A 23,373-nucleotide genomic window follows, 5' to 3' on the forward strand; every position below is an offset into this window, starting at 1 on the left:
ATGGCTTGGAGGCAAACCTGCTTCACAAATTAACTTTTCTTTTTTCTTTTAGCAATTTTTTTCAAAGGAAAAAGGGGGAAAAAAAGAAGGGGGGAGGGGTTTAATGTAAAAAAAAAAAGGATTTCTCAAGATTATTTAACTCAAGTTTGTTGTTTGTGCACACGTGCATTTGCTCAGACAAGGGTTTATTCAGTTAGCGACGAAGACAAATTATGTAAATTTTTGCCGTGTTGCAGGACACGGGCGAATGAAATCTGTAAAATTATGTAAGTCAAGCAAAATGCACTACTCGATGCAATGTTGGAACCGTCAAAACATTAGTACTCCCTGGTCACGACTATATTACGAGAATTCGTGCAATAAAAATTTTTTCAATAAAACTGCAAGAGTGAAATGAAATATTAAAGCCAGAAATAATAGGAAGGCAGCAGGTCCACTTTTAGACAGGGAGAATGAGAAAACGGCCTACTGTAACACACTGGGCAAATCCTCACTTAAAATCAAATGACAAGTTCAAAGATGGGTACCCTCATGTTCAAACGGAATTTGTACATTGTTCGTTTTAACACCCATAAAGCATATGGACACTTTTTTGCACTGCTATGGATGATGGTGCCAGTTTCCCATATTAGCGCAAAACTGGTATATCATAAGCAAATGAAATCTAAGGAAGAAAGATTAATCCCATGTTACTTTGTACAATGCAATGGTATGGTGCCTTAAATATGCTCCTTTTCGGATAAAAGGAGACAATAGGATATGTTGTGAACCTGCAGAGATAGAGTTTACCCAGGTTGGACATTTTCAAACTTTAAGCTCAAAGTTCTACAAACGTTTGACTACTATGCGCCTGTACGCAAATAAAAAAACAAGCTGGGCACTGCTTGATGGAGAAGGGGTGCAGCATTTTAAGAAACTATCCAAGTTATTAAAAAATGTTTGCCATTATATTGTGTTGGTAATTACTCTTCTAAATTTAAAGCCTACTCTTTTATATTAAACATTTTTTTCCCAAAATTTTAATTTTGTCGTACAAGTCGAGCAACACTATTTAAAGGGATGCTGAATTGAAATTTGGAATTCACAAATTGAGTTAGCACGAGTGTTAAACGGGGCGCCGCAAACCCCAAAACCCCACTTATAGAGAGATATCTCGAATGAATAGCCATATTTTTGAATGTGTTTGAGTGAGAATCGCCTCGGAGAATCGCAACGTCGCGTTTTCTGCAGAATCGTTGGAGGAGGAGAAACGGCCTTGCTTCCGTCCCTCTTCGCATCCTCGCAGAGTCAAAGCGAGAAGAGGAGGAATGAGAATCACGACGTCACGGGCTTTTCTGGCCTTGTTCAAGCGCGCTCTTCTTCCACAAAAATACGACCATCCGTTGGAGATACCGCTTTATGAGCGATACTTTCGGGTTTGTAGCGCCTTGCGTAGCGCTTCCGCATTATTTTCTGAAATCAAAAATTCGGTTGAGCATCTCTTTAAGAAGTCAAACTTCGTAGAATTCTGCTAAATGCTCAAAGTTTGCCGAACCAGCTAGCCAAACCTGCGACATCCCTAGGGAGAACAAGTGGCAGGTTTGGATTCAAGCGTGTAACTTCAGGAAGTGCTTTAATTGAGCAAAAGCTTGTGAAGGCAGGAATCGGTGAAAAAGAAAAAACATGAGCTTATGCCAGCATCCTCTTACAGCAGTCTCACCCTTACAGAACCATCTGACAATAATTAAGAGCGATGGAGCCTTTATGTACAAGACTTAATGTAAAAGAGTAGTCAGATAGACCAGTTGGTACGAAATCATTGTCAAAAAGTGTGCAAACTGTACAAACAGGTGGTGCTTGTCCGCGGTTTGCATACCTCATCCATCCTCGCCTTCGGAACATTTTTTAACAACGAATCTGCACACCTTGTGTAGGCAAACTCGGCGAAGGCTGGGCTACACGTTCGCGTTTTAGTTTGACCAAGTGTGTTGCCATCCCTTGGGACTGCTCATGACAAAAAGACACATCGATGGCATCCGTCAGGCAGCTCCAAAACGTATTCAACCTGCATACAACCACTAGACCGGAGGTTTGAGGTGTTTGAGAGATCGAATCTATACACTATATACGAGAAATGATCGCCTATATAGCACTGTCCAAAATATCTTAATTCTGCGGTGTAACAAAGGTGCGTAGAAAAACTGTTCTAGAGCTACCCCATAGATGTAGTCAGTGTGTTCTCTCATTGTAAGCAGTCACAATTCATTGCAATCAGCAAGCCTCGTTTCCAACGCAATCTGGCGCCCAGCAACGCTGATTTTGGTTTCAGAAGCAGATTAATGCGAGCAAACGAGAAAAAAGACATAGAACGAAAAGAACCCTTTATTGATGACTTGTGTCTAGCTTCTAACTGTCGGCGTCCTTCAGCGTCGCCTAGTGGCCGTGCGCATGCTCTGAAAGAGAGGAGGGAGACGTTTCAGCGTAACGGCGACAGTCACATTTTTGAGCAGCACCCACCTTGCGCCTGCTTTCGCATCAGTTCCTTGTGAGCAGCGACAGCCGCAGGGGAGTTCACTAAAAACAAAAGAAGATTGAAAAGTTATGCGCAATAGTGGTTCGACTATATTAATATAGACACCAAGATCTCCGGTAAAAGGTATCGGGGAATGTTCTGGTTGGAGTCGGAGAGATTTGATCTGAGGAGTTGCCCCGTAGTTAGGGTGTCTGAAATAACAAGCCTCGATCTATAAACAGGCCCTAAAAATCGGCCCACGCACTAGCAATCTAAACTTTTCGTCAAAGGTGTATTTCACAGGTCGATTTTGTCTTGTAAAATTACAAAGCTTACCTCCCATCCTGTAAAAAAAAAATAGGGTAAAAAAACTTGCCAGGGCCAACGGCGGGCGGCGACGCAGATGACTAGGTCGAGTGGCGGGGCGCGTTTGGCACACATATTTTTAAATGGCATCGGGAACAGTGCCGGGAGGTGTAGTTGACCAGCGAAAGAGAGCGGATGACACGCAGACGAAATCCGTCAGCAGCAAGTTGTTATGCAACCGAGTTTATTTTTATATTTTTTTTACTTCAAGTTTTGTTTTCACTGTCTGCATTTATTTTTAAACCAAAGGTACATTACAAAAAGATTATGTTCAATTTACTAGACCACGGTTGTTGTGAGCAGTCTCGATAAACAGGTAGCGCCATCTATCAATACATGCGTCAAATGCTCCCTGCCACTCGATTTGGTCATCTGCGTCGCCACTGACCCTTAGAAAGTTTTTTGCCCCATTTTTTTTTTTACAAAAAAGGAGCTATGCATTGTAATTTTGCAAAATAAAACCAACCTGCGAAATACAGCTTTGAAGGTGCCGAATTTTACGGCCCATTTTAGATCCAGCCTCATTATTTCAGATGCCCTATAGAATGAGTAAAAGTAACTGCATTGCGTGTGTTTAGACAATAGGAAGTCGGTCCAGCCACAATGGGCATCTACTGTCTCTGATGAGGATGAAAAATTGGTGAGAGGAGATTGTCTTGCAATTCTTAATTTTCGACAGCCTATAGAAAATGGCATTGCTGCATTGCATGTGAATATCGGGACCAACGAATGTTTTGCAGAAGTGCTCGTGACATGTCTTGCGTGTTCGTGCAACAAGGACCGACTGCCAGTACTTGGAAGAAATGCAAAGCAGGAGTTGTAGTGTCATCCAGCAATATATAAAAAACTTTCAAGCTCCTCTTTCTTGTTTGTCGACAGAAAAGACAAACTTGCGGCTTCGAAATTCAGCGCGATTACGTGACCAATGAATGAAAGACTTCTTTGAAAGATGTTTCCAAATCGATATCCGAGATAAGACCACAGCACACTGGCTTGTTGCCGAAACTCGGATTTCGGGGAAATTGATAGAAATAAAGGTTCTCCCTCACTCTCCAAAACAACAATTTAGTGTCTCCCAAATAATTTTAAACAATTGCACCTTAAATACTGCACTTTATGCATTATAGGACTTTGAAGATAAAGAAAGGTCACTGGCAATTTTTCTTTTGACGGTATTCTTACCTCCTCTGGTGCTACGAGTATAGCCTCTCTTTCAGATCAGTGTAAAAGACGTGAAGGATAGAGAAGCGGGAAGATGCAACCTATCTAAGTGTGCAGTGAAAACATGGGCCACATAGTGTTCGAAAATTTGTGTGCTTATGCAAGGTGGAAAAGAAGTTCCCAGTTCCTCGTCGTGTCCTGCAAATGAACTGTGGGGACAGCTAAGGTGCCACACACAATCACACTGCACACTAACCACGACGTCATGCAACATCACAGTGTCATGGGACATAACAGCGTCACATGATGAATAATCTTGTGTGCTGTGACATCACATTGTCATGCGATGTCCCAATGTGACATTGTGGTCTCTCGTGACCGCGTCGCATGACATTATGGTGCCACGTGACCATGTCACATTGTGTTATGCTGTCGCATGCCACATCACATGGCCTCACGTGTTACGTGACCATGTCACATGGCGTCACATGATGTGAACCATTTACACAATATAATCCGACACCACAAAAGAAAGTTTTCCCGACGTCATAGTGTCATGTGACGTGGCGTCACGTGATGAAATTTAGCGGAGAGATTTACTGCAATGTCGTGGTGTGACCGACATAAAACACACCCCAGGATTTGTTGCGAAGTCCCGTCAATAACAGCAATCACCGTAACAAATTAATTTAATCTTACTCTTCCCGACCTAAGGATTACTTTGACCCACCTGCTTTATGGATGGGCCTCACAATAAAAACCATGTAGAGGATCCAGGCCGGCACCATGAACTTGATGAGCCACATGTTGTTGTAGTGAAACTTGTAAGGGAACTGCACAAGCTTGGCCGTGAATGTGTAAGGAAACTTCATGCGCCGGCTCGACGCTGCTCCGGCCTTCGGTGCGGCAGCCGTGGTGGCATTCCTGCAAACAAAAGACGTGCTTATAGCAGTGTTGAACGGAACAGAGCTCAAGGAACAACATTCCTGGAACGCATTCCTCCTGGAGGAACGAAGAAACGCCACCGTTCTATTTTGCACCAATGCAACTGGAACGGGAACTCATATGTTCTTGACGGAACGGCAGGAGGAATGGCGTCCCTTTTTGCAATTTTACCCAAATTTAGTGGGCACTTAGGCTTTTTATTAGCCACTATTTCAACCTCCGAATCCAAGGACTAGGGAAGTGCCTGAGAGAGGGTTGAAAACAAGGAGCTGGAACAAACGTGATTCTGGCAACTCATCGGAGAGTTTGATGTGGACATTTTCACTTGCTCGCTTTATTTAGTTTACGAATTTCCCGGCAAAATGTTTCACTAATATAGTATGCAAATGTAACATTAATCTAACCCATTCCAATCTTGGAAAAGTAACGAGTAAAGCATTTCTTTTGAACCAATAGAACCTGTAACGGCAACTCATTTCAAGATTGAGAAGGAACAAGAAACAAGCTTTCATTCCAGTTTTTGAGGAATGTGTACAACACAGGGTTATTGTGACCGACAGGGTGAGAACAACAAGGCGTCCCTTTCGAATGCCCAGCCTTCAGCATGCGCTCGTTGCCTTCTGCGGTGCTTTGGCTGCACATGCATACTCGAGGCTTGTGCTGTAGGTGGTACCCGCCTTTCTCATCCTGCCAGTGACCATTGTCAGTTCAGAGCGATCCGAGTGTTGCAGCAGCCCGTGAAAAAAGTTGCCCAACAGCGGAGAAAGAATGCATGGATCAATGTTTGAAAGGACATGGCGTCTACTGTGGCAAGTGTATCGAGAGAAAGCCAAGATAGTGCAGCGACCACTTTCCTACTACTCCTGTCCTGCCTCTAAATTATGTGCTACTAAGCCCCGAACAGTTTCCAATTGAGAAAGCAGTGTTTGGGGTGCGTCAATTCTGGTGACACTGCGGTCGTGGTTTCTCGTCGACCGGGCATAATCATAGCCCTGTCATGTATCACGCCCGACTGATACTGGGATACATGTAACATGGGATACTGATACTGGGGTCAGTGTCTGCTGCCTCTTCTCCAGCTCTTTTTCGCAGCTATGCTGTGGGGAAGACCATCTGGCATATACGCACGACATGGTCGACTTCTGTTTGCTACATCCACGACATGGTCGGTAAGCAGAGATACCACTACTGCTGTCCAAAGACTGAAACAATTCGTTGGGTGGATAGATGGCTGGATACCTTTTAATTTCACAGCGGCTAGCGACACCTGGCCGATATCTTTAAATATTTACCCGAAACACACACACAACATTAACGTTAAAGACAGTAGCAGTAATCGACCGCACATACAAACGTCCTTGTGGAGCTGAGTTCGCCTTTGGACACTCTGGCAGAGTCGATTTGCGAGCTTTTATTCTCGCTTTACTGCACAAAACTTTGTGTACACGGTTCTATGAAAAGTTGTAATGTCCAAATAAATTTTTTTTAACATCGGCAAGAGAGAGCAAAACGGCTACGAAATGTATTTTATAGTCAACGTTGAATCGCGGAAATGTGGCTGCTGGCGTGCCCCTTTGAAACGAAGTCAAATTGAACAACCGCCGCTCTAACTAAGGAAAACTAACTCACCTGGCGCACATCACACTGCATTTGGCTACTTGTTTTAGCGACTGCATGTTCGTTTCTCGATCACTTAACAGTGCAGTCAAGGTCGATGAAAATTGTGTAGACGGCCAGGCGTTACACGAAGGGCAATGAGGAGACCGCACAGAGATTTTGCATAGCTAGTGAAACCTCCCCGGTCAAGACCGTCGCGAGACGGATTTTTAAGAAGTGCACTTTGTATACTTTGGCGCTAAAGTCAATAGTGATCTCAGGGTGCTCACAGGAGCGTTTGTTTATTAGATCTATCAAGATCAACATGTTTCCCAAATTAACACATTTTTATTACACTAAAATGAAAAACAGTAAAATAAAATAGTAAATAATATAATAAAAATGTATTTTATAACAGTAAACAAATTTTATGCAAGTATGTTTAGGTTTCTTCGTGCTTTTTATTTCCACTACCTAGTAGTAATAAAAGTATCCGCCTGAGATGCTGCAATCGCAAACGAGGCATTTTTATCAGTTGGCACAGACGCGCCGATAACGGCTAAAACTGTAACTAGCTCCAAACATCTGAAACAACCTTGGAAACAACCATCCGAGATCTTTTGAACAAACTCTTCATTTTTAATGCTTCGTGATATTAATTTAAAAATTATGCATTAGTATATTTATTTTGACTTTGTTGAATTATTTATTATGTTAAAAGTTTTATTTCTGATAAATAACACAATTATACCTTAAACATATCGCTTAAAACGCAAGCGTTACGAATAGCCGAGCGGTACACTTGCGCAACAGTCCGAAGCGTTTCTCGAGAATCGTGTTGACTCGTCCCACCAGACAGCCCTTCTAGTACACTGTAGTATTCATAATGGCGACCTATGCCTCAGCTGACGAAAAAATATCCGACTTATTACGCTAGCAAATCTGTCCATAAGTTATTTAATTACTGGTTAATAAATTAAACCATATTACTAGACGTGATGTCAATGCAACAGATGTCAGAATGTGTGACGTGTGCTGTTCACTGCTAGAACTTTTTGAGAAATGTAAGAGCATGTTACCTTTTTACCCGTGGATATTTTGTGCCCGGTTAAGCCTATTAGCTGCTTGAAAAACATCGCCAAAATGTGTGTGTTCCCCGTTCGGTGCATGCTCGGACGAAGCTTTAACGATGCCCGACAGTGCCGGTTCTTTTGACTGCGATCAGCCGAGTTCTGTGACGCGGTCGAGACGCAAAAGAGCGTGCTGGCGGTGTGTGTGTGCGTGTGTGTGTTTCCAAATGTGTATTGGTGCCAGCGGCCTCGGAGCTAACGCTGGTCATTGACTTTCGCAGATGATGCGGATAATCCTTGCGGTCAACGAGCACCTTTGTCGAAGGCGGATATCTTGGTTCTGTGCAGCTACGTGCAAGCTTGGAATCAAAGGTAACGCTTCCCTCGAAAGACCCTTCTCTCTTCGCCGGCACTTGCGGGGGGTTCCCCTTCGTGCCGAATTTCGGTTGACACCTGAAAAAGAAAACATTCCCCAGTCTGGGGCCCGGCTTGAGACCTAGAGATCCAGCAGAGCCTGGATCTTTCTGATCTCGCCGCCTGCAGCGGTCGATTCAGTGTTGAGCGACTGTAGACGCTGACACGGACTCAGAACCGCATATGGATGCCCTGCCAACTCTTTCTGGCCATTTGCTTATCTTGCTGAGCATTCGGTTATCGCTGCGAAGCGTAAGCACCGCAACATTGAGCTGGAGCCACTGCGACGCTTGGCTTTTCTAGGCCACAACACCCAGCATACTGCTTAAATGGGAGCATCCCATGCTGCTGACTTGCACTAGCTGGTTGTACCCTGCTCCAACATCTGAGAAATCAAGTACTGCATCTTGTTGCAAAAACAAACAAACATGCATCGTCTTGTCTTGTGCTACATCATCGACAGATGTGCCACTTTGTTTATGGAAACAGTTATGTTTGCTACTGTGTGGTTACAGTAGGCTCCCATGGCATTGATTTAGGATGATTCGTGTCACATCATCAAGCTGGTCATTTCTTAGCTGTCAGTAAGCGGTGTTATAATGAGTAGGGACGCATTTCTGTTTTTGTAAACTAGAAATAGCCCGCCGAATGTTCTGTAGGCTCGTCGAAGTGTGAGGTCTCTGCAATAATCACATCACATTCCATTACTTTGACTCGGTATGACTTGGCCATAGCTGCACATATCTAAGACACCTTTTGCACTTGTTGCATTACGTCCCATATAACGATTAGTATATCACAATCTTTCTAAGAAAGCTGGTCTTGACACTTGCTACTAAGCCCCAAATGCATTTAATTTGCTTGATGTGATCATAGTCACAAGTTATGCCAGTGACATTAATAGCAACTTGGCACTGCAGTAGCAAACATAAGTCACTGCATCTGTAGGTACTGATGCTGAAACTAACTGCTCTGTTGGTTTTTAGAAAAGTGAGTTATGCAGTTCAAAGGATCAATATAACTTTAAGGATCACTGAACTGAATCATTCGATTCATCAGTTCAGTGATCCTTAGAAATGGGCCATTTGACATACTAAATGAATGTTTCCTGTCTAATTACCGTACTATGTAAACATCCAGTGCCTCTATTTGACAGGGATGGACATCAAAAGTCTGGTATAGGTTAATTGGTGCGATTGAAAAATAGTCATTGCTCCTAGTCACTTATACCTACTGGCAACAGAATTAGTTAGAGCTTATGAAGCTTTTCATTGTTTCTGCCATAGGGCTTGCATCACCTATGTACAGAGCTTCAAATAGTTTGCACATGCAAAATATCTTTCTTGCACATGCAAAATATCTTTCTTTTTATTGAGCTAGAAAGACAGTGACAGTGTAAAGTGTGCTCTCTGACAGTAACCTGTGGAGTAAAATACAGAAGATTAACAATCCTGTTCATGCTAACTGTGTCACTCTGCTTACGGTATTGGTAGAAAGGAAGCACTTTATGAACCTTGAGGGCCTGCCTTGTAGCCATAGATGTTGTGTTATAAAAAATATTCTAGAACTCTCATTTGTTTTGCTCTTCCATGTTGTTAATTTGCTGCATGGCATTCTCCTAGGATGTTTAAAGCTGGGTCTCATTATAGGTTAAGCAGTTTCATTACTGACACTAATTTTAGTTACTTAAAGGATAGTCAATACTTTTAGTCTTGTCAACATCCATTGTCTCTCGAATATCTCTCTGCTCATTTTGTGGGCCTGTGGATGGAATGCACCACATTGATATGAGCTGCCCCTTTCTGATGATATTCTGTCGCACCCTGGCAGCCACTTGTTGGTATCTCTTGGCAGGATGATTATTGTGTTACTGAACTGCATGCTACAGTATGCTGGTACATGTACAGTACACTTTATCTTCAGTATTTTACCCTTTTTGTTTTACGTGCCTAAGAAAAGACCATGCACGTTTCCACTGTGTCAGAATCTATATCTGTAATAGAAACGTAAGCAGTCAAGCTAGGTGCTCAAGATAAATCTGCAGTACTAAAGCATGTCAAATTTTTTGCAAGTTCTAAAAAAGCAAGTGAGATTAAAAAAAAGAAAACTCCTAATGTACTGCAGTGTTAATGCCCTTTGCCACGGGAGATTTTTTTACAACCTCGCATGTTTTCTTTAAAGCTCGAAACAAATAAACACACGAAAACTACCTTGATAGAAATAACACAATGAGATGTCTCTCAACACGCCATACAACTTTTGCAGCAGGGAGTTTGTGCACAAATTAATATTTAACGAGTTGGCTAATTAATTTGTGTTAATTAGATAGTTTGACAGATCGCAACAAATACCTTGACTTGCTCAATAGGCTTGTGAACAATATCGCATTGGTTTTGATTTGTTGCGTGTGGCGTGCACCAGATTTTTTTAAGTGCAGGCATAAATTAGCTGAAACACTCTCTAGTTTAAAGTCCTGTGGGACAAGTCGGTTATCTCTCTAATGTAAGCTGTAAGCTAATCGCAAACTCAAACGAGGATGTTCTCAAACTTGCAGATTTTGCTCAATCTTTCAGACTACCATTTCGATCGAGGTAGGATGTGTCAAGTTTATCAGGTTCCTTCTAAAGGACTTTATTGTTTTTTTGTAATTGGTTGCCAATTTGGGCTGCAGCCTCCACCAGAGTTGCCGCAATGCAGTTCCAGGGTTGCCTTATAGATGGCACCAGCGTGCCAGTGTGTTCTCTCGTCGTAAGAAATCACAAGAACTCGGTCCTAAGCAAATGCGAGTGTGAAAATCGCCCTTAATGTAAAGCACCTTGACAAAACTTCTTAGGCCCCTCCATGCCTCTTGGGGGGGGAGGGGGTTGGAGGTTGGAGGTTGGCCATTTGTCTGTTCTAAAAGGAGCCTGTCAAAACAGTCAACAACGCTTGCAGTAAAGGGCAGTGTGCTTGTGACTAGAAAAAGATAACACTTGACGCATGGTTAAAGAAATGCGCTTTCCCCACATTTCCAGGCTGTTTAAGTAGGCCTTGCTTGACTGTGAAGCACCCGATAAGTGAGTTCTATTTATGGCCGCTGCAGCTGTTGCGGAAGGGGGGTTTGCGGGTCTAGCCGTGAGAATAGTTTCACCTCAAAGTGTGACTCAAACCGTAGTGCGAGTACAACTGGGATCGGCCCCCTGCATACCTTTGGAAGTAAGCCTTTCTTTTAACGGGAAGGTCGTTAGAACTGGCCTATTCGAACTGATGATAGTGTAAATGGAGTTGTCTGTCAAGGGTTAGTTTTTTTCATGATGGTTGGAACCAGAAACTGCGGTCGAAAAACGAAAAAAAACTTGGTAGAAGAGTAGGAAAAAAGTGGACAGGCAACGTCTCAAACTCGGCTACAAATTTTATTTTCTCAGCACCTTACCATAATATCCCGAGAGATAACCCACCTAAGATTGAGAGAAAATTAGGTAAAAATAAGGAGTGGGCTACCTTTCGGTGTGCAATCGAGAGAAGTCTTAAAAAATGCTATTTGAAGATACTGTTTTTTCACCAAGTTCACATCACTGAAATTCCTTCTCTCTTTTGGGTATGCGACACCCACGATTCTTTCCAATCTTCCTAACGTTTGATCAACAAAGGGAATCTTTCATCGTTGTCTACATACTGTGCAATGATCTGAACAGAGGAGAGATGTTTATAATTCTACCTGGGCCATTTGGCCAAAATGGCCTCTGCCTGTTCAGAAATACATTCCATACAGGGGTTCACTACACCTATCTGAGGTTCCAAACAAAGCTGGTCATAGCTACGCGTAGCAGGCACACATTCATTCCGCAAGTTAGCAGCTTGATCGAGTTCAAAACATGCATTCTTTTCACATACCAAATCCGGTGGAACAGTGCCTTCCGAGTCTTTTTGTTTTTCGACCAGTCTCTGGTTTCAACCCTCGTGTTTAACTTACACCAGCTCACCTGCACTTTAACCTTTCGTTGGTCTTTCAGTTTGACTAGGGATCGAGATAAAGTGTGTTGTGTATAGTTTTTTTCATGTATCTTGTATGTGGGGAACAATTGGACTATGTTGATTGGCTAAAAATAGGAACAAAATTCAGTATAAATGCAAATATTCGAGAAATGTATGGAAGCACAACACGTTGCTTGGGGCCGAAAGGCACGACGTGCCGCTGAGTTTTTGGTGCCTCCATTAGGCCGCATTAGCCAGATTTATGCAGAGCTGCAGCGAAGAAACCTTGATCCGAGGCACTAATGATTGTCACTCGTTGCTAATGCAAAGATTTTTGGGTTTGCCTTTCTATGAAAGTTTGTTCGTTTGGGGGTTAATTGATTTTAGGAAAAAAATTGCTTTAAAGTCTTTTCAAAAGCAGCTGCTGTATGTATCTTTTTTCTTTTTTTTTTGGAATGGATTATATGAGTAATGTATATTAAAAAGAAGCAGTAGATAAATCTCTTCCACTCTAGACTTAGTATCTGCACGCTACGAGATTAAGGAAAGATTTCTCAAGGGCGGGTAAAAAATGAGCAGGGAGTTTGCTGTTTCTCTCGGTAGCCACGTGAAGTGTGCTGGACACCCCGCCCCACGTCAGTGTGCCGGACACCCGACTGCATTTCTTTTTTTGCTTGTTTTTTCCGGCTGTGTGAAGCAGATGAAAAACTCGCACTTCGTGTTCGTAATACGAGCCATCTCTTCAGCCAGTTAAGGGGCGACGACTCTGCAACGTCTTCATGTGAATCAGCTTGGTGGTCGGGCATGTCATGCGGAATAAATTCTAATTGTTTTGATCCGTAAATGATTTCTCTTTCGCAGCTAGACAGATTCGCCGGTACCGCAAACAACATTTCTGAAGTAGAGGACCCACGCCCGTCGTCCGCCGCCATCGCCATCCAGATTCGCCGGTACCACAAACAACAGTTCTGAACAGTTACGCACCCGTCGTCCGCCGCTATCGCCGTCCAGCCTGCGACTCCCGCGATACCACGCCATGTTGCGAATTATGCAGAGAATGCAGGGTGCTTCCAGTTTTCTCTGCAACTTTTTTTTTTTTTTTTTTTGGATCAACGTATGTGCAGTTTTTTAGAAGCCCCAAAAAATGGTTATCATATCTTTTTCTATTTTCAATATTGAGCGTGTAGGTTTGATGACCCACAGCTTCGATTATATTTAGTGTGTGTGTCGGAATCATAGAGAACGTCACATGACCACGGAGAAGAGAGTGAGCGCAACTCAAACCGGCCACTTCTCGATCGGCGGTTTTCGGGTGGAAAGACACAAATTTTGAGCCGCAAATTGTGCTCTGGGTAGTTGGGCTCTTGTATGTCATGTACAAATGAAAACATTGGCGAGCATAAATACCCTGTCAGTGTCCCTTTAACATGCACTGCCACCAATCTCCCCTCGTCCGACTCGAACGGCACTCGTTTGACATGTATAACATGTGAAACATGTTTTACATGGTTAAACTGCATCTGTTTAACCATGTATAATGCTTACCAACAAGCCCAGCTCACCACCCTTCTACTATCCGCTTGACAGAATCTCTGCTTTCGCACATTTCTCGCAGGCAATGCACCTGCTGCTACAAGGAGCCCCAGAGCTTCGACAAGTTCAACGCTGTGATTCAAGGGCTGCTGCAGACGGTGCTAGGGTTGCTGCGGCAGTTGAAGGCAAAGCTATGCGCTCCGGGCCCAGAAGAAACCTCGGAGGATGCTGCGGCGTTGCCGGACAGTCGGGACGCCAAAGGGTCTGCAGCACGTGAGTTGGACCGCCACCTTGCATTTGTGTCTGTTGTCCCCGGTGTTTTTTGGACGGTTTTGTACCCACAGTGAACGTGTCGACGGTGAAACAGGGATTCTCACGTGACTGCGAGGGGGTTTAGGGGCCTCCAACTCCACGTTTATACTCCGTTCACCCCATAGCTGACAGTGCGCCAGGAGCTACGAGCTCGCTGGACCGATTGGGGAGCTTGTAGCCTTTCGTTTATTTTCTCGTAACCATTCCTTCGCCTGACCCCACTCTTGGCACGTGGTCACATGGTGAAAGAGGGACATACGACTGGTCTAGTGAAGACCTAGCTTCCGCTGCAGTCTCAGTTTAGAGGTGAACAAAGTATAGTGTTGGATGTTTTCATAGTGAATGGCTAGTAACCGATAGATACGCGTGGAACCAAACCACGAAAATTCCGGTAAAGATATGTAGCCGAGTTTTTAATTCCCCTTTCCCGATTTCATGCAAATAGTGTAAAACTCAAAAGCATCCAACCACGTTTCGCTGTGTACGTGCATATGCCGGAGTTCATTACGGAATAGGTGTAAGTCGGAAAAGCCAGTAAGTTAGATACTGTTTTCGCCAAGAAATTCAGTCCTTACCGGTGTGCGTCTTCAAGTCTCGTGAAATGATTATAATCTTCCAGCAGATGGATGAAGTCTTTCTGCAGAAATGGGGATTTTGAGGCAGGTGCTTCTGTAGTCACTGGCTGGATGAGAACGGCGGCCGAAGCACGACGGAATGTAACGAGAGTGTGCGGGAGGCTGGGCATCCGAAAGGAGTTGCCCTGTTCTTCTCATCCTGTTGACGACTATGGCGTGGTGCCATGCGACATACTTCAGGCTCGAAGTCTCGCCGGATGCCATGTTTATGAAATTTCGCCTTACGTCCTTCTGTGCAGAGAGGCAGCGTTTTTTAACTTGGTAGATCTTTCTTGTTGTGTCGCGATCGACTGCATTTGTCAGAGTACCCTGCGACGCAAAGGAGCATCAGCTGGTACTCGATTTTTATACGTATCAGTCTTTGTTCGGACTTGAAACGAGCCGGCGGTTGAGAAGTCGACCCGTTGGCAGCCACGAGGGCCCCCACAAATGTCGCCGGGACGACTTCAAGAGGAAACAAATCGGAATAAGCTTGTATTTATGCGGCCTAAATAAGTCCCCGACCGTACTTGCAAGAGCTCTGTCGTTGACGAAGCCACTCGCTGTGCTTTGCCATTTCGCCAACGTCAAAAACGACGCCAATATCTGATCGTCCGCGGGTAAACGAATGGCAAAAGTGGTGGATGCTCTTCGTCAATGTGTTCGGAACGTGACTCACTGGAAAAAAAAATGTGTCTCTTAGAACCTCCCTCTAGGGGCGTGTGCTTGTAGCCGCCGAGGTGCCCGCAATATGACGGAGGCTTATCATGGCTGAGCAGAACGTAAAGGCGCAAGTGAGCTGGTGTATATCAAACATTTTAGTGAAAAACCCGAAACTGAGGTATTGACAGACGACGAACCATGGCTTACCATGGCTTGCCCGCCATGTAACGGAGATTTCGGTTGCGCGTAAAGCCCCCAAATTTGCTTTTGCTCGTAGCTTTCCTGGCCTGCACGCCGTATTGAGCGTGTAGTGCATTACTCCGACGAAGTGTATTGACGAAAGTAGTATTTGTGGGTTCTACCTTGTTGGAGACTGACAGAGGGGTGGCAAACCTTTTGTCCGGCCTCTTTTCAGTGGAAGGCTGGTCCCTAGAAGACCAAGAGAAGCTGCTCCACTTTGCCTCCAAGGTGTTCTTGCTCAACTTCCCCCTGTACGTGGCCTTCAAGCACAGCCTCCACTCCAAACTCGAGGTGCGTACGCCTGCCTGCCTCCGGCGAAGCCGCCCTTTACTGATGGTTTTCTTGTTCCCTCCGACAGGAGGTGTCACAAGCAGAAGTGGCGGCCCTAAGCAGCGTGTGCGATGTCAACGTAAGTGAATGCTCTGTTAAGGCTGGGGCAGAGGCAACCGGGACATACCGGTTTTGTCAGGTGAATACACTTGGATTGTACGTCGTGGTCATTATCTTAGTATCCGACTTATGGTAGGGTAGGACAGCTACATTAAGCACGGTAAGCACAAAATTGACTTTACGGTAAGCAAATTGAGGTGAATTCAGAAGCGACTTTACTACACAATGTTTTTTTTAGTCGGTCCAGGATTTCGCCATAACTGAAAAGGGCAACATCACTGGCACTCCTTGCCCGCTTAGTTTCAATTTGCAGTCGGTTGACGTTTCTTGCCTCGTAGCAGCTGCTACAAATATTTAGCTAAACATTTCACAGCACAACTAGACTGCATTGAGATGGTGCGTCAATTCTCAAAATGAATTACTCTGCCCCCCCCAAAATAAAAGTTTTAAGAGTTCAATAAATTTTTTTAGTTATCTACATAATTCCATTTCACCTCTTTACTGGTAGCCACCATTGCCACCACCTTGGCCCCAAAGCTAAAAAAAACAAAACGTAATACAAGATTAAAAAAAAAATTATTCTGGACCATTAAAAAAAGAAACACCCCGTGTGTTCACATTACTGGAAGAAGCTGTTACCTCTTCAAATGCCGAACCGGCTGAAAAAATTAACCACCTATTCGCTGCATCAATTTTTACCAGCGCTGCCAGTGCTTGTCAAACAAGTAAAGCGGGTGTCCATACGGAGTTTGGCGTCATTCTTGCGTGACCCCTCCCACCAGGACATGGACATCCCCGTGCACCTGCTGCGGAACGTGGCCCACTTCTGCGGCCAGGGTGGCCTTTCATTGCTCCACTCCTGCTTCAGGGAAGTGGCACCACAGCGGTTACCCATCGGCCTGGCACACGCACTCGTCTCGCTCGTCTCCAACGTGAGTGCAGATTCGTTTCTAATGCAGAATCGTTTAAAGAAAAGCGAACTTGGGGTTTTGCGTAGCCGTAGCTGGTAGTCGTAGCCGCGGCTGCACTGTGCTGTCGTCGGCTAAATACGGCGGGCTACCGTCCTGCGAATTTAGCAGGACGCCGCTATGGGCAGTGTGGTCACGTGATCGTACAATTGGTGCCACTGGGGGCCACGTGGCCATCTGGCCGGTGCCATTACGGACGACGTGGTTGCGTGACCTCACGAGGTGCTTTGGGTTGTGCGGGTCACATGACGTCACGGTGTCACAATGGGGCATCACATGGCGTTTGGGTCATGCATTGTCACGGTGTCACAATGGGTTGCCACATCGCTTCAAGTCATGTGACTTGTGGTGTCACAGTGGGGTGTCGCATGGCATAGGACGTTACTAGCGCCGACGGGTGTCAAGTCGTGGTGTGACATGATGTCACGTCACGTGACAACACTGCGTAAGCTACGTTATAAGCGGCCATTTGGGGTAGGTAGTGCATAGATTTCTATTTGATAGGTTGTTCCAGTGTTTTCCCTTGTAAGTGGTTACTAGCAGTCACAACGCATCTGGTCACACTCAAATGCAAGTGTTCTAACTAGCTTCTACATTTCACATATAAATTATGCCTCTATCTGTTGGCAACATTCTTTATTTTTATCAGGCGAGTCCAGCTTTGTGTTGGATAATGTAGGATTGTGATGTACGACGTGCCTGTGGACCTGCTTGGGTTGGTCGTTCACAGCGACTTGGGAACTGACTCCTACCTCTGTCGGACCGTCCCTAAATACCATGTTTGTGCATACGCAGCTGAAGCTGTGGATGAACCTGCCGTGCATCGTGCAGCATTTGGTTCCCCTGCGGTCATCTGTCATACGGTGAGCATCCATCTCCACAGTTGCCATTTGATGCAATTTCTCAGCAACCTTCTAAAATTAGAAGCAGTGTCAAAAGTAATTCGTCGGTCGACTCGCACGTAACGGGGCTGCTCGTGAGGCAGCTTTATTTGAGCAGAGGTTGATAAGTTTTGGGCGACGCGAGAGCAGATGAGGTTAGAGCAGTTATTTCCGGGCAACATCCATAATTCTATGCAATGTGGCTGTACAGGTGTAGGTTCAGTGAGGGTTAGTTTGCCTGCTGTAAGTGCACATTTAAAAAAGTACAATTAAAAGTGGAAGCACGCAAATAAAACAGCTTTTTTTTTTTTAGACTTCCATATTTTTTATGTAACCCTTCTGGATTCTCTGAAGTGACGGGGGATCGCATCCACCGGAAGGGAGGGAAGGCATGGGGTGATTACTGTTAAATAGTAAATGAGGGGAACTAAACGCGTGTAAACCAACTTTGAAGTTCTGAAACGGGAAATGCTCGACTTTACTTGGTGCATGTGGTTGGGTCTATATTTAGCTTTGTGGGACAGCCGGCATCAATGAAAAAGAAGTTTTAGTGCTCCGCTTGACCGACAGTCTAAGGCTTTGGGGATCCCCATCGAAGGCTTCAGGGACCCTAAAGGGACTGTGGACCCTTATTTGAGAACCACTGGCCCTAGTAGTTCATCTAGGGAACCACGGCGACGCTCACTGACTTCAGTGCTCGTTGCAGATACCTGTGCAGCCGGTGCGAGGGAGAGCTGCGTGGGGCCACGAGCCGCAGCCTGTTTGAGCTGATGCTGGGGGCGGTGAAGGACCCCCTGGACGTGCACCTGGCCCTGGACAGGGAGGGCCTGGAGCTCGCCTTCCGCTGCTTTGTCTCCCCCACCCTCACCATGCGCCTCTCGGGCATTGCACAGATCAACGTGAGCACAGATGTCTCTTTCTGAACGCCTTTTTTTTTCTAATGTTTCAAGAGAAGCGAGAGATTACGCTCAACCGACACGCGGGTGAAAGTGTCATCTGATCTCGTGAGGTTACGCGACACCTCGCACACAAAAAGCATGGGACCAGTTCGATCTGAACACGTTCTGCGCGTGTTCGAGTTGATCAGATGTGATAGAAACACGCTTCGAAAGTTTTGTTTGAAGTATGGAATTTTTGTTGGTGTTTTGCGTAGGTTTTGTGTTCCTTAAAATGGGGATTCTCGATCTTTTTAATCTCGGGCAACCCCCATCTTTCTTGGCCCTTTGCCGAGGAATCCCATCCTGGTCATGGCGCTGATGCAATAAAGCGGTGTGGACTTCGTTAACAGTTATGCCCACACGAGGGAGTGTTTGGCTCGTAGTTATGCATTAACAGGCGGCTCAGATCTGCTAAAATTGGGAATGAATCTGTAAAAGCGCTTCACTTACGGGACGGTTGAGGGTAGCTCTGGGTAACCCCTGGCTTCCTGGAAGTCAGTTTGAGAACCTACACCCTAAAATATTCACAATGAGTAAAATTTGTGTCTGTTGCCATCAAGGTTTTTTTAACTTCCTTCAAAAACAACTCTGTACTCATTAATATTTTTTTCTTTTTTGTAGCCATAACCCTCTTTCGAAAAAAACATGACACACACACTTCTCTGTTACATTTCATTAACAACTTGCCCAATGGCACGGACAAGGCGGTCTTAGAATAAACTGATGAGAAAATTAATTGTTTTCTTGTCGCTCTTTACCACTAAGGCTTGTGAGGATTGAGAGCACATAGAAGGTTCTGTACTTGAGCGCTTCTTGAGTCCAAGCTCACTGCCTCCCTCGCCTGCAGAGCCACATCAGCATGCTGAACGAGCTGTGCCACAGCGAGACTGTGGTTGGGGCTCAGGCAATGGCCAAGGCCCTAGCCACCTGGCTGGTGGAGTACCGAGTCGTGGAGCACATATTTGGACCCAATCTCCATGTGGAGGTATGTCTCACAAAGCATTGTGTATCAAAACATCACACATCAAAGCATCATGTATCAGAGAGCATCGTGTGCTGTCGAGACCGGATATAACGAAGTCGGTTATAACGAAATAGTGGCTACAGCGAAGCAATCACGAATTCCCACTCCTCTTTTGCACTTCGTTAACCCAAGTCGGTTACAACGAAATAGCGGATTTAGCGAAGTGATTTCCAATTCCCTTTGACTTTGTTATAACCGGTCTCGACATGTAGCGCCTTCTGCACATCTCTTGCATATGACTATTCAAAGGTGGCACTGTGTTCCATTTCTATTTGTATGATCGTCTGCAACATTTTCTTTAGCTTTAAGTTGCTCGTGATAGACACTTTTGAATCCAAGGAAGGAAGAAGCTTGACTTTGAAAATTTGTTTTATTTAGGTTCATCAGCATCTAAGAGTATTTTTTACAAAGTTTTATTAACTTCTGCGGCATAGTTAACTTGTTATTAGGTATTTTTGGTGTCCCAGTGTTAATTAAGTGGTAAAGGTAGATTTTCTATTAGTCAATCAATCATTTGATAATGAGACTAAAGGAAAGGCTCGTTCTCTGTTTCTCCTTGCCGAAATTTAATCTGGAACGCGTCTATGGAATTTAATTTTTACTCTACGGCACAATTGACACTCGTGATTAATAGTCGAGATGTTAAGGCAGCGTAGGACCAACCTGCCTTTGTAATACAGCGCCCGGATGAATCGCGGTTTTTGGCGTCCCGTGCAGGTGATCAAGCAGAGCCACCTGGTGCTGGGGCTGCTGGCGTCAGAGGGCCAGCTGACGACGTCTCACCTGGACGCCGTGTGGGCAGCGGGTCAGCTAAAGCACTGTGGCCGCCAGGTGCTGGAACTGCTGCCCCCGCTCATGCGCAACCTGAGGGACGGACCCGCCATGCACCTCTACGCCCGTCTCTGCGCCACTCCGCCGAGGGAGCACAGCGAGCAGGTGCGCCCGCTTTTTGGTTTCCCCGGCCCGCCTCAATCGGGAATGCCGTTTCCCCCTTTGATGCGATTTTCCTTTTAGAGGCTACTTGGGTTGGGAAACACTTTGCAGTTTCAAGGGAAGTGTTCCCCAATCTTCTCGTTGGAAGCAATGTTTCAGATGCAAGAGTGCCTCAAATGGGAGATGCCACTTCATTTGTGGTGGTTTTCTGTCTGAGAGAACCCAGAATAGAGAGTATTGACTTGTATTTGATGCAAGTCCAACGGCTTGAAGGTAAACATCTTTGAGAGAGGTCTGTCTGGTTCGGTGAAATGACTAGAATAAAAAAGAATTCTCCAACCACTAAACCGTAAAAAGAAGTCTCAACGTTTCGAAGCCTACTTGGCTTCTTCTTCAGGGGTAGCTAGAGGTCATATGGGGCAGTCACAGCTTCAACCTCTTCGTCTTTGTAAATTTCCTTTCTTTAAGGGGGGACACTGGCTAGAGGTCAAACTTTTGAACTACTCATCTGATCAAAATGAAATTTTCAGGGGAGATTTAGCTTCAGATATAGGTGTACTGTGCAAACTTTCAGCTCCATAGGACAAATTTACATACATGCATAAGATGATGTGTCACTTTTCATTAAGAAATCTATGATATGCAAATGAAGCTAATGAGCATCACTTTCACTGCTTGAATATCAAGTGGTGCATATGGGACCTCGGGCTATCTAGTTTTAATAACTTAAATGTAAATATTTCAGGAAGAGTTATTACCTCGAAATATGAGATGCATATCAGTCCTATGCCAATTTTTGAAAACTTAGTTTTTTTATCACTGAGGGCTTCAAGTTAAAACAAAATAAAGTAGATAGCCCGATTCCCCAGTCAATTTCAGTTCAGAAACATCTTGATTGTGATATCCAAATACTTTTACCTCCGAACAAAAGATTCCTTCGTATGAATTTCGCAACAAAAAGTGGAACTGTGAAAAATGCTTTCAAACATTGAACTCCTTTACTTTGTTACTGCTTCACAATGTGTTGAAAATATTTTATGGTTTTCAAATTTGGTGTAAGGGTGTACAATAAGTTTATAAAACGGAAAAACTTAAAATTGAAAAATGAATTTTTTCAAACAAATTAAAAGTTTAGGCCCATGTCCCCCCTTAAGTAGGCGGGGTTTTGGTCACTGTTCTTGTCACCGAAACACCGCCTACTTAAAAATGAGACGAGCGGTCACGTTACCGCTTATCTGATTGAAATCACGCATCGCGTAAGGGCCACATAATGTAGCGCCCGTGCAGCGCGTTCGTTCGCTTGGTCTCGCCTGACTAACATCCGATGCACCATGGCACGACACTGGGCTCATTCGATTTACTTGCACCGGCCTACACTGTTGCAGAAAGCTGTACATCTGGCATGCATTTTAAGATGGGCTTCACTTGTAAATCGAGTGTGGCTAATGCAAGGGGGGGCAGGTAATTCAAATGAACCTATTGTAACGTCACATCACGTGACAAAGTGATATGGCGTGACACCGTGACGTCGGGCGACGTTGTAATGTAACATTGCGAAGTTATGTCGTGCGACACTACAACATCGGGTGACATCCGTGACGTCGCATGACATTGTGACGTCGCATTGTCGGGGCTTTATATATTCCCAAAACTTTCACAGTGTGCCCTTCAACGGCCTTTCTACAGCTCCCCCAAATGAATGACTGTGAAGAGCTGCTATAAGTGCAACATGTTTAGAATATTTTCGAGGAACCCTAAAGAGACGGCCGATGTCATTCCCCGTGTGCAGACGCTCCTGCTGGCCTCGGCCCTGACCAAGCACATGTGGGCGAGCGGTGGGCGGGCCGCCCGCCCGTCCTCCCCGTTTGGCCAGATCCTGGGGACAAGACCACTGCCAGGGGGACCAAGCAGAGGTAAACCGTCATCCGCCCCGTTGGTGCCGGCGCTTATTTCGTCGGACCAGGGACAGTTTTAGCGCGGAACATACCACTGGGCCGGTTCCGTCAGTGTCCCGTAGCGTAGATTTTCATTATGCGGATTTTAGCGTTACGGGGATGTGTGTCGCATAGACTTCTTTATAAACGCAGCCCACAGCTGCGCTTAAATAGGAGTCTACGGCGTCCTGTTAACCCGACGCAAACAATGCGATCGCGTAATGAGGTCGTGCAGCTGGCCCGGTACTTTGATTACTCGTACGCGGTAGCTGTAAGTGCTCTCTTTCGTGTTGTCGACCTGCCGCAGAAGCAAAGCATTGCTGCAAAACGAGAGGACTTGGGTTTGGCTCCCTTGGTAGGATGCATCTACTGCTCTCTTACAGTGAATTAAATAATAATCATTATTGATTAATAATAATTTCTTTATTTAAATATGCCATCGTGATAACCGTGAGATAGTGTTTTGTGACACTCTTTCGAAATTATAAGCTCGAGCTATAGGAGCAAACTCTACTACCAAAGCTCCGTGTTTACCATAAATACCGGTAAACCCGGAAAGGTGACCTTGAGGCGGTTTTATTGAAATCTGAGAAAATTAAGAAAAACCCAGAGTTGGAGCATCCTCGAATGAAAAAAACGTGAGCTTCACGGGAAATAGTCGTTATCTGTCGCATTTAGTCGGTTACAAATATAGTGGATTTGGAATTTGAAGCAAATTCAATGCGAACAGTGGTTTTGGCTAAATATTTCTTAATGTAATATCGAAAAGTTTCTCCGAGCCTTTAACTACTCTTTAACCATGCTTTGATGAAAACCCAGCTAAACTCGTGAAAGTTGTTTGCAAGCTTCCACTTGTTTATTTATAAGAAAGTCCGATGCCCTGGGATGGCAAGTGAACGACGGAGTTGACATAAAATTGAAGCTATACTTAATCGAGGGGATTTAT

The 23,373-nt window shown here is 44.8% G+C and overlaps 2 protein-coding genes across 2 annotated transcripts in view; one reads left to right on the top strand and one right to left on the bottom strand.

The window, feature by feature from the left end:
* Positions 1–2,343: 2,343 nt before the first annotated feature.
* On the bottom strand, positions 2,344–6,768 carry LOC115314984. The gene is made up of 4 exons (XM_029974149.3): positions 6,593–6,768; positions 4,749–4,942; positions 2,497–2,553; positions 2,344–2,432 (listed from the first exon to the last, which is right to left on the bottom strand). The coding sequence occupies exons 1-4, from the start codon at positions 6,637–6,639 to the stop codon at positions 2,413–2,415; spliced, it is 318 nt and encodes a 105-aa protein (XP_029830009.3). The 5' UTR covers positions 6,640–6,768; the 3' UTR covers positions 2,344–2,412.
* Positions 6,769–7,447: 679 nt separating this feature from the next.
* The window catches only part of LOC8031762 (ubiquitin carboxyl-terminal hydrolase 34), a 101,134-nt gene continuing 85,208 nt past the window's right edge, over positions 7,448–23,373 (top strand). Inside the window, exons 1-11 of the mRNA XM_042288594.1 lie at positions 7,448–7,623; positions 7,911–8,001; positions 13,613–13,803; positions 15,535–15,650; positions 15,718–15,768; positions 16,532–16,681; positions 17,513–17,580; positions 18,305–18,497; positions 19,384–19,521; positions 20,278–20,496; positions 22,283–22,406. Coding sequence (XP_042144528.1) covers positions 7,581–7,623; positions 7,911–8,001; positions 13,613–13,803; positions 15,535–15,650; positions 15,718–15,768; positions 16,532–16,681; positions 17,513–17,580; positions 18,305–18,497; positions 19,384–19,521; positions 20,278–20,496; positions 22,283–22,406 — 1,384 coding nt within the window. The 5' untranslated portion in view covers positions 7,448–7,580. The remainder of the gene's footprint in view (positions 7,624–7,910; positions 8,002–13,612; positions 13,804–15,534; positions 15,651–15,717; positions 15,769–16,531; positions 16,682–17,512; positions 17,581–18,304; positions 18,498–19,383; positions 19,522–20,277; positions 20,497–22,282; positions 22,407–23,373) is intronic.

The sequence above is a fragment of the Ixodes scapularis genome, unplaced genomic scaffold (genome assembly GCF_016920785.2).
Source record: "Ixodes scapularis isolate PalLabHiFi unplaced genomic scaffold, ASM1692078v2 PGA_scaffold10__122_contigs__length_95168666, whole genome shotgun sequence".
NCBI classification, from domain to species: domain Eukaryota; kingdom Metazoa; phylum Arthropoda; class Arachnida; order Ixodida; family Ixodidae; genus Ixodes; species Ixodes scapularis.